This window comes from Lepidochelys kempii, chromosome 9 (assembly GCF_965140285.1).
Source record: "Lepidochelys kempii isolate rLepKem1 chromosome 9, rLepKem1.hap1, whole genome shotgun sequence".
In the NCBI taxonomy this organism is placed as follows: domain Eukaryota; kingdom Metazoa; phylum Chordata; order Testudines; family Cheloniidae; genus Lepidochelys; species Lepidochelys kempii.
Genome location: NC_136388.1, coordinates 51,747,896 through 51,758,772, shown reverse-complemented (window position 1 = coordinate 51,758,772; position 10,877 = coordinate 51,747,896). Strand labels below are relative to the sequence as shown.

Below are 10,877 nucleotides of genomic sequence, written 5' to 3'. Positions count from 1 at the left end.
GTACACGTATCCACACGCACAGTGAACCCTGAGCTCTGTTCCCTTAAATCATGGGGCCTGATTCTCCTCTCACTCACCACAGTCAATCAGGAGTAACTGCACTGAAGTACCTAAAGCTACACCAGTGTCAAGAGGCTACATGGTAGAGGAGAGTCAAACCAAGTGTTGCCAGAGCAACAGCTTGGCTTTAGGGAGCATTTTACCATTTGTTTTTCCCTGGAGAAGCCGCCTCGGGGGAGGGGGAGGCAGGGCAGGCTGCTTTCATCAGCACATAGGCATAGGCAGAGATGTATTTTTCTCCCTATGCTGGGAGAGGGGAACTGGGATTTTGCTTGAGCTAAGCACTAACAGCTGCTTTTCTTGGGTGGCTTTGAATTTCCCGGTGGGAGATGCAGGGAGGGGTGTAGTGTTACAGCACAGGAAACCCTCCCTGTTTTCCATGCAGCTTTGCATGGCCCTTCTGTGTTAGGAACCACTTTAACCCTCTGCGTTCATCACTCCAAGGCGACCTTTCTAGACTCTTTCCAAACTCTCCCTCTCTGGGGACAGGTAAGGATTTGCTTTTCTTGTGTCCTTGGGCTGGGATTTGCAGTCTCTCCTGGCTGGTCGAGTAATAAATACTGGATGTAAAAGTCTAGCTCAGAGGAGGGCTCAGACCAGCGTTTCTCAACCTTTTTGATACCAGGGACAAGCTTGCTGCCTTCCTAAACTGTGTCAGGGAGATCTCAGGGACTGGGGCCGTGCATGGACCGATCCCTGAGAAACACTGTGTTAGTTGGAAAGAGCTTCTGTTCACACTCATGCTTTGGAAAAGGAAGTATTGCAGAGGTTCCGCTTGGTTAAGTATTAGCTGCTGTGTCATGTCTCTAGCAGGCTAACCGAGCACGGGTACATCCCACTCCACCTCCACTTGGCTGTGTGCTAGGTTTGCAGACGGTGGGGATTTTTTACAACCAGCCCTTGAGGCCTGGGATCTGCACATGGAATCCTTGGCTTGCTTCAGCTGTTAGAGGGTGTTTCTGTTGCATCCATGCAGGAGAAAGAGAGTTTTGTGTGGCTTCCCCCGGAAGGGAGGTCTGGAGCAAGTATACCCTGCCAAGAAAGGAGGGGACGGCACTCTGCTGTCACTCACTCCGGGTCTGGGGGAGGGCTGTTAGCCTGCTAAGCAGTTTCTGAACCAGGGCCCAAATCCTGAAGTCTATAATCTGGTTCTGAAGCCAGTGGGATATTTGCCTGTATGAGGTGGGGTCACCACCTTTGAAAGGCAAAAAACACAGCACCCTCCAAAGCAAGCCCACTGCAACCCCAACCCCCAAGCCAACTCCACAACACCGCCCCCCCCCCCAACAGCCATTTATAGTATCTAGAGATAGAATACATATAGATAAGACTGGTAATATGACAGGTTTCCTCACTCTCCTGTGACTCAAACCCTCTTACACACATACAGTGCGCTTGTGTGTTGGTGGGCGGACAGCTGCTCTCTTTTCAACAGTTTTGATCTGTTATCACTTAAACTGTGGAAGTGGGAACACTGCAGCATCTCTAGCTGGACACAGACACTTTTATGTATCCCAGTGTATTGGCAGAATAATGAAAATCTTTAGACCCACGTAAAAAAACCGAGCAGATTAAATTATTTTTCTGACAACTGGCAAATCTATTTAAAAAAATGGCCAGGCTGGTCAAATACTGTTCAGGTGGTAGCCCTAGAGTGAGGGTTGAGAATTGAGGGCCACCCTATGCTGTTCCGCTGTAATACAGCTGCCAGCATTTGGGAACTTTTTTCCAAGGGACAAATTTCCAAATAAGCAGGGTGGGAGTGTGGGGGGGAGAAGCTGCTGGCTCCTCTTGTGTGAATGGGGTGCTTTAGTCTTCCCCACAGCTCGAGTGCTTTTCAGAAGGGAAAAAAAGGCCAACAAAATAACCAGAATGTCCCTAGAATGCTCAGATAGCGGGGGGGGGGGAGGATGGGGGGGGGAATGGGAATGGAGAGGTAGGAAACAATGTTGTTGGAAGATTCGATAATACTTGATAATAATTAACACTGATTTACACCCTTTGCATGTTCAAAGTGCTTTACAGACCTTAACTAAATAATCTTTAGATTGTATATTCCCTAGCGCAGGGACTGTCTTTTACTTGTGGGTTTGTAAAGCACCTAGCACTTCCCAGGTGCTTTGATAATACAAATAAGTAAGAGGAGGGGGAAGGCCCTCAGCCCCTCCAATAACCTGCCCCTAGTTTTCTAATTGTTAAAACAAACCGTCAAACATCACATCACAATATACAATGTAAATAGTGTTAAATCAGAACCTAATAAGTTCTCAAGCAGCATTTTTCTTCCTTTACTTTCCTGTATATTTTGATTATTATCTATGGAAATATTTTTGTTGGTTTGTATGTGTACAGTGAAATCAACATTTGCCGACATTTACCGATAAAAATCTAATCCTTCCAAACCTAGTTGTAGACTTACAGTTAGCCTCTTTTCAGAATAATACACTGGAGAGGCTGCATTTATCAGCTACTTCATCTCTCAGAATGATTAGGTGGGGAGTGGTTTCTCAAAGTGCACAAGGAAACTCCTCATTCAATTTCTAAAAGTTGTGGCCTTTTCTTAGCCTCATTTTGTACTAATCTATGACCAGTTTTTTCCTTGGAATTTGAGGATGAACTCAAAACATTAACCCCAGCTTAATGCTATGGAAGCCAAACCGATCAGGGCTTTTGAGGGGTTCAGATTTACACAATGGAGAGTTAATACCACTGTGCTGAGTTAGTCGTACAGCATTCTGACATGCTTGGACACAGCTGAGGGCACACAGTGAAGTCCTGGCTCCATTGTAGTCCATGGGCCTTCATTGGGGAAGGATTTCACACAGAGATCCTCAGCTGGTGCAAATCACCACAGTGCCCTGAAAATCAAGGGCGTTGTGCTGATTTATACCAGCTGAGGATCTGGCCCAGCTCTGATGGCCTCAGTACCTGCCCCAGCAGCTGGAGTGGCTCTCCTTACGTGAGGACAGCCCTGCAGTGCCTTGTCCCTTCTGCCATGTAGAGTCCTCACCTGGGGTTGGGGTGTTGGGCCATCAGTGGGCTCCCTTGGTTCAGTCTGATACCATGGGAAATAGAGTTTGACCGTACAAAACAAAGCCGCCCACCAAGGTCCTTCCACACAGTGCTGTGTATCAATGATCCTGAGGAAAACTACGGCAAAGGCAAACAGTTCACCGTCACCCCGACACACACTTACGGTAAGCAACAGCATGCTTAGAGCTGTATTGCCAGGCACCAAGTTCATGATGAAAATCAGGTTAAACACCATTCCCTAGGAGGGCAAGGAGACCATGAATATTAATGAGATTGCACAACAACACCTGCCTCCAGTGTCATGGAGCAGCTCATTAGTGGATTCTAATTGGTGCTCTGACAATACACAGGAAGTGTACCAGAGCTGAGGCAACCTGGAGACATTCATTCAGACTGTGTTGCTGGCTACAAAGTTGGATGGGGAGCCAAATTTATTGAATTTGGATTCAGCCCTAGATGCCTCTTTTTGTCTGTGTTACAGAGATGGGCGGGCTTCCAGAGGAGTTGGGGGAAACATTCTCCTTAGTTATATGTGCTGAGCTAAACAACTGGGTCCCTCCAGTCGTGTAATGGTAGAGGAAGTCCTGGAACAGAGGCAAACTGAATTTATAGGGCCAGATCCTCAGCTGATGTAAATCAGCACCACTCCCTCAATGCAAAAAGAGATTGTTGTATTTTTTGCATTTTACACAACAGAAATACTACATAGAAACAACAAAGGCATGGTGGGCTTCAGATAACTCTACTGATCAATTACACACAATATACAAGATCTAGTTACACATTACACACAAAAAACTATGTTAAAAATACTATTTAGGTTGCAAAGTTGAACATGCAAAAGTCAGGAAATGCCAGCATTAATGTTGTCTGTGTCTGTATTAGTATATGATCATGTAATTAAAGACCATACCATAGTGCTCAAGAAGAGCTAAATGAAGATTGTAAAGACAACCTCAATTCTGGCAATTCTTAGCTTTTGAGTGCTTGCCTTTGAAAACTCCGTAATGTTCTTTTCATGTTGGGTTTGTGTGTGGAATTTCCCAGGTTTTTTAAAAAGCAAACGGCAAAACAGAAATTCTGGATGGTTAGAGATAAGCACCCAGGTCTTTTCTCCTTTTTCCCTACCTCTCTTGTCCCACCCCGGGTTTGGGAAGATTTCATATTCCATGGGCTGGTTTCCCTCATGGAAGAGAATACCCCTGTTATCCCCTTTGACTGCAATGGGAGGAACATAGGATTTCTCACACAAAACCAGTCCATCGATCAATCTAGTGTGAGACCCTGCCTTCAGGAGTGGCTAAGGCAGCACATGATGCTTCAGAAGAAGGCAAAAGCTCCCATAAGGAGCCAGTTGTACACTACTATATATCTTTTGACCCATACAGTGATCAGTTTATGCCCTGAAGTGACTGATTCCCCATCTCCTCACCCAGCAGGACTATACTCTCTCTCATTCAAGCTCTCTAAAATACTATAAATATATGTAATATACTAGAACATTGTGTTCTCTATAATTCTGTATTTCTGCAGCAGCCCTGCAGTTACTTTTGCTATATATAAACAGTACAGTGCGCTTTCGACACTGTTATTACCTAGGTAACCATAACAACAGGAGCTGATAACCCAAGGCTAGAAGCGATCCCTGCAGGTTTCCATTTCACAGAGCGCTGCTCAGCATTCCCGTCCCCAGATCATATTGAATATCACATTGCATGACAGTCCCACTCTCAGGGGTCCCCTTTGTTTGTCACAGCAACAGTGAAATAGATGTTTCACTGCAGGACACAGAAAACTGATAGGAGTTGGCTGGGTTAATCTCAGCTTGCGTGCATCTGGCTGCGATTAACTGTTATGAGCCAGGGCTGGGGTTTGTGCCTGTTTTTTCACAGCTCCTGGCACATTGGAGTTCTGATCTCAACTGGGGCCTCTAGACACTACCACAGTGCAAATCCTAAATAAACAATGAATAGCAATCATTACTTCTGCAGGCAAGAAATATGGTGCATCCGGGTATTAGTCGTGGTAGCCTTACCATTAGGGTTGCAAACTTTCTAATTGCAAAAAACCGAACACCCTTGCCCTGCCCCTTTCCCAAGGCCCTACCCTGCCCTGCCCTTTCTCTGAGGCCCCCCTCCCTCTGTCGCTTGCTCTCCCCCACCCTCACTCACTTTCACTGGGCTGGGGCAGGGCATTGGGGGTGGGAGTGGGTGAGGGCTCTGGCTGGGGGTGCGGGCTCTCGGGTGGGGCTGGGGATGAAGGGTTTGAGGTGCAGGAGGGGGCTCTGGGCTGCGGCCAAGGGGTTTGTAGTACAGGCACACGCTCAGAGCTGGGCCAAGGGGTTGGGGTGTGGACTCTGGGAGGGAGTTAGGATGCGGGAGAGGGTTCTGACCTGGGGCAGGGGGTTCAGGGTGCAGGCTCTGGCCGGGCAGCGCTTATCTCAGGGGGCTTCCAGTTGGCGGTGCAGCAGGGCTAAGGCAGGCCCCTGCCTGCTCTGGCTCCGCACTGTTCCTGGAAGCGCCTGGCATGTCCAGCCCTTTGGCGGAGGCATGGCCAGTCGGCTCTGCGCAATGCATGCTGCCTGTACCCGCTGCCCCTGCAGCTCCCGTTGGCCACTGTTCCTGGCCAATGGGAACTGCAGAGTTGGCGCTGGGGGCAGAGGCAGCACGCAGAGCCCCCCGATCACCCCTGCGCCTAGGAGGCAGACATGCTGTCCGCTTCCGGGAGCTGCACAGAGCCAGGGCAGGCACAGAGCCAGCCTTAACCCCGGGCCCCCGCCAACTGGACTTTTAATGGCCCGGTCAGCAGTGCTTTCTCAGAGCTGCCAGGGTTCCTTTTTGACTGGGCGTTGCGGTCGAAAACCAGATGCCTGGCAACCCTACTTGCCATCTCTATCCCAATGAGTGATAAAGTCAGGTCGTGCAGGATGGGCTTTTAAAGGGTTTTTATTCACTTCCAAAAAATCTATGAAGCAGGAAACAAGCCTATCCCATTTTTTGGTCAAAAAATTCAATTGTAGACAGAAGTATGTTGCCCAGGTGCACACTGTCCCTCTTGGAGAACTACTGGGGAGATACAACTGTGACAAATGCCCGCAGGTAGCTGATTTGCAAATTCACCATTTCCTGTCTTCCTTGGATGCAGGACAAGTGTTTCAGTGTTAGTCACAGCCAGCCCAATTCTCCTCCTGCTGACACCATTGCAAATGAGGGGCAACTCCATTGAAGTCCATGTGGTTTCTCCTGTGTTAAATAGGTGTTGGTGAGATCAGGCTCAGGCCCAGGACATGCACACCTAGGATAGATAGATTAGGCTTCGGGTGGTTCTGGGTGGGGGGAACTCTGGCCGAGTTCTCTCAGCCTGGCTGTTTGTGACTCTTCCTCTCCTTGTTGCCATGTGGCACCTTAGAGACTAACCAATTTATTTGAGCATAAGCTTTCGTGAGCTACAGCTCACTTCATCGGATGCATACTGTGGAAAATTTAGAAGATCTTTTTATACACACACAAAGCATGAAAAAATACCTCCTCCCACCCCACTCTCCTGCTGGTAATAGCTTATCTAAAGTAATCACTCTCCTTACAATGTGTATGATAATCAAGTTGGGCCATTTCCAGCTTTGTGTGTATATAAAAAGATCTTCTACACTTTCCACAGTATGCATCCAATGAAGTGAGCTGTAGCTCACGAAAGCTTATGCTCAAATAAATTGGTTAGTCTCTAAGGTGCCACAAGTACTCCTTTTCTTTTTGCGAATACAGACTAACACGGCTGTTACTCTGAAACTTGTTGCCATGTGTCACTCCATTTTACCCCCTTGGGCACAACTCAGGAGAAACATATGGGACGGATCCTCCCCTGGTGTAAATCCTCACCTTTGAAGTCAATGAATCTATGTTGAGTTACACCAACTGAGGATGTGGTCCATGAGTCTCTATTTAAGTGTGCTACAGCCTGTGAACAAGTGCTGCCTTATCTTCCTTTGGGAGTTCAGCCTGGACAGAAGCTCAGAAAAATCTGATAGAGCTCTGCATTCATGAAATGTACCAGATCTGCATAAATTCTCACTCCATTTCCTGGCCCTGTCAATGACTTGCTTCAGACACACACACCCTGCTCCCTCAAACAATTTCAGACAATGAACGCATGTTTATTTTAACCGCCTAGAGATCTCAGGCTGATGGCAGTATAAGTCTACAATAGTCTGCCCTTTGGCATCTTGTTACTATTGCACATGACACACCTAGTAACACACTGTTGCTCTACACAACTCTCTGTTGTCAGTCTTCTTAGTGTTCAGAGTTGATCTGAAAATATGGTATGTAACATTTTATAAATGGCAATTTTTCTAAATAACTTCTCTGTAGGAATAGAACAGCGGGTATCCCATCCCATTCAGGATGATTGTAAACACTGAGAGCAGAATTTTAGAATCCTGTAACTGATGTCCTGATTTTAACAGTTAAATACTTGTTACATTTTACAGTTTGTGGATATTAACCCCCAGCAGAATTTCCAGCTACCAAGGCTAATGAGAAAGATTCCTTGAAACTATATATAGAGGTTTACAGATTTTTAAAATATCTTTTAAGCCTGGTTATCTAGCTGCTCTAATATGTAGGTCTATATTTTAGGACACAAAATGACCAAACACTGTGTCATGGAATAACTTAGATTTAAGTCAGAGCTAGGTCACACAAAAAAGTGGTTTTGGCCTGTGGATGGCACAAATAAAAAATGCTGCAATACAGGCAATGTATCTGGTTAACACGTGGTATTTGAAAGCAGTCAGAACTGTGTGCTACCGTGAAGAACTGTGTGTGTGTATATGTGTGTGTGAGAGAGAGAGACAGAACATTTAAACAGTTGTAACTCAAAAAGGATGGGTTTCAGAGTAACAGCTGTGTTAGTCTGTATTCGCAAAAAGAAAAGGAGTACTTGTGGCACCTTAGAGACTAACCAGTTTATTTGAGCATAAGCTTTCATGAGCTACAGCTCACTTCATCGGATGCATGTTCCCTGAACAAGCAGCGGCCCTAGTTTGAGAACCACTGAGCTACAGCCATGTGTTATTGGGATTCATACACAATGGGTGCATGCATATGTTTTAGGTGTGTATGCAGCCTTTAAGTATAGGTATGCTGTATAGAGGTGTTTGTATGAACATAGATATGTATTTGTACAATGTAGGTATGTGTATGCATACCATTGTGAGTGCTAAGGCCACTATATTAAAAAGTGACTTTCTGAAATTGGCTCCTAAATATACATTTAGGCACCTGAATAAGTTCTCTGATTTTCAAAAGGGTTGAGCACAGCAGTTTGCACTGACTTTGTATAGGCATACATGTATATGCAAAAACTATGGGTACGTGCATCTTCAGTATATGGGTGAGTTCTATACATAGTTGGTAAAAATGTATTTTAATTACCAAAAAAAATTGAAGAAAATTTTCCTCAAAATAATTTGATTTTCATTAAAAATAAATAAAATAAATAAAAACGAACTATTGGAGGGACTGGTTGATTTATTTTTTTTTTACAAAAATCCAAAATATTCCAACAAAAGCAGAAACTTTCTTGCGAAAATTCAAAAAGCCATTTCTTTGTTTTGAAAAATGTTTTGACAAAATGTTGCGGCCAGCCCTAGGATCACAGAGATTTGAATGTATGCAGAAGAAAGGTAGCTTTGTGTATGCACACAGTAGATGTGCATGCTCAGTGCAGATCTGTGTGTGTGAAAAACAATAAACATACTTACCAGCCTTTTTTCCTTATTTTCCAGCCTTTCTCCCAAAATACATACTACCCATTGCATTGGCCTGTCTTCAAAACTAAGTGGCTGAATATGCCAGGGCACACCGCCTCCATGAGCTACCCAACTAGTGGTGTTGTCTTTGGGAACATGCTGACCAATCCAGGTGGAATTCCCTCCTTCAAATTCCAGGCCCGTCGAGACAGCGTTGACTGGAGGCGGTTCAGTGCCATAGATGTAGAGCGGGTGGCTCGGGAGCTGGACGTGACCACGCTCCAAGAGAACATTGTCAGCGTCACCTTCTGTAACCTGGACTCGGAGAAGTGTCCACACTGCCAGCAGCCCATAGACCCGGTTCTCTTAAAGGTCCTTAAGATGGCACAGCTGACCATCGAGTACCTGCTGCACTCGCAGGAGTACCTGACTGCCAGCCTGGCGCTGCAGGAGGAGCAGCTGCAGGCTACCCTGGAGGAACTGAAGCGCACCAAGCAGGAGCTGGACAAGCAGGCGGAGGAATTGAAGGGAGTGAAGGAGGAGAGCCGGAGGCGGAAGAAGATGATTGCCACCCAACAGCTCCTCTTGCAGGCTGGGACCAATAACTACCACAAGGTGAGCTCTGGGGCAGAGAACAAAAATAACCTCCCAGCCTTGATTGTCCTGGAGGTATGAGAGGAAGGAGCCTTTTCATCACTGACCTCAGAGGCAATGGCAATTCAGTCCCCAGCAGCACTAGGTAAGCGTGACCTAGACCAGGCACTAGACAGAAAACTTCCCTGTTCAGCCCTGATCCAGCCAATCTGAACTGGAACCTTGTGAAGAGTTCCATTGACTACCGCTCTTCTTCCAGGTAAGTGTGTGCTTAAATGCTTGGCTGGATCATGGCCCTGGTGGCTCAGGCACTCACCCGGGATGTGGGAAACCCTGATCAAGTCTCCCCTCTGCCTACTGAGGAGAAGGGATTTGACCAGGGATCTCCCACGTCTCAGGTGAGCTCCCTGAACCACTGGGCTATGGGACATTCTGAGGTGGGTCTCCCTCAGTCTCTCCTGTTGAAGCCATTCCTCTTTCATCAAATGTCAGTTGGGTCAGAGCCAGTGAGAATCACTCTCTAGCCCAGCAGTTGGAGCAGTCCCCTGAGAGGTGGCAGATGCCTGGTCAAACCCCTTCTCCCCCCAGGCAGCTGAGCTGGGATCTCCCACATCTGGGGGAAGGGCTCTAACTACTGGGCTAAAAAATGTAAGGGAGGAGATCCTCCTTCTTCCCTCTCCCCCCAGGCTGTTTTGTGTGGAGTGAGGGAGGTACCTAAGATGCCCAGCTCCAGGCAACGGGCCTCCCTGCAGCCCAGACTTAGGTGCCTAACTCCAGGATGGGGCGTGGCTTAGGGCACACCCCTCTCCTTAGCATCTCCCATTGGCTATCTTAGTTCCCTGCCTAGCGTGCTGGCTTTGTGGATCCCATTCTTAGGTGCCTCTCTCTCCCCATGCCTTGTGTAAGGAGCTTAGGTGCCTCACTCAGGCTCTGTGGATCCCAGTGTGTTCCTGTGATTTGCTGGGCACCTAAAAGTTAGGGGTTGCAATGCCGAAGGCCCTTTGTGGATCCAAGCTGAGGTCCTCAGATTCTACAGTCCTGGGGGCCATATAAATACCTATGATAGATATATGACAGGAAATCTAGGATCACTCTTTCTTTGGAAACCAGTAGCACATTTCTTTCCTCCAGTCTTATTGTACCTACCCAGGGTACAATTATTAATTATTAAAAACCAGTGATTGCCAATAAATCATCACATCGGTCATCCAATTCCCTTACTTGGGAATGTCCTACAAGCCATTGAATTTATATTCATCTATTCCAAACCGTCTCTTAGCCGCAGCTCTTCCTTCTTTATTAATGGCTCCAGCTTCACTTCCATCTTTTTCAAGTTGAAGACCAATTTTTTTTTAATTGCAGTACTTCAGCCATTTTTGAATCATTAATTCATCCTCCTCCTCGTTTGTTAATGAGCCTTCTTTCTCCCTAGTATTTCTTT

At 46.5% G+C, this 10,877-nt stretch overlaps 1 protein-coding gene across 1 annotated transcript in view; it reads left to right on the top strand.

Moving 5' to 3' along the window:
- Window positions 1-475: 475 nt before the first annotated feature.
- The window catches only part of DZIP1L (DAZ interacting zinc finger protein 1 like), a 41,585-nt gene continuing 31,183 nt past the window's right edge, over window positions 476-10,877 (top strand). Inside the window, exons 1-2 of the mRNA XM_073360343.2 lie at window positions 476-549; window positions 8,879-9,457. Coding sequence (XP_073216444.2) covers window positions 8,942-9,457 — 516 coding nt within the window. The 5' untranslated portion in view covers window positions 476-549; window positions 8,879-8,941. The remainder of the gene's footprint in view (window positions 550-8,878; window positions 9,458-10,877) is intronic.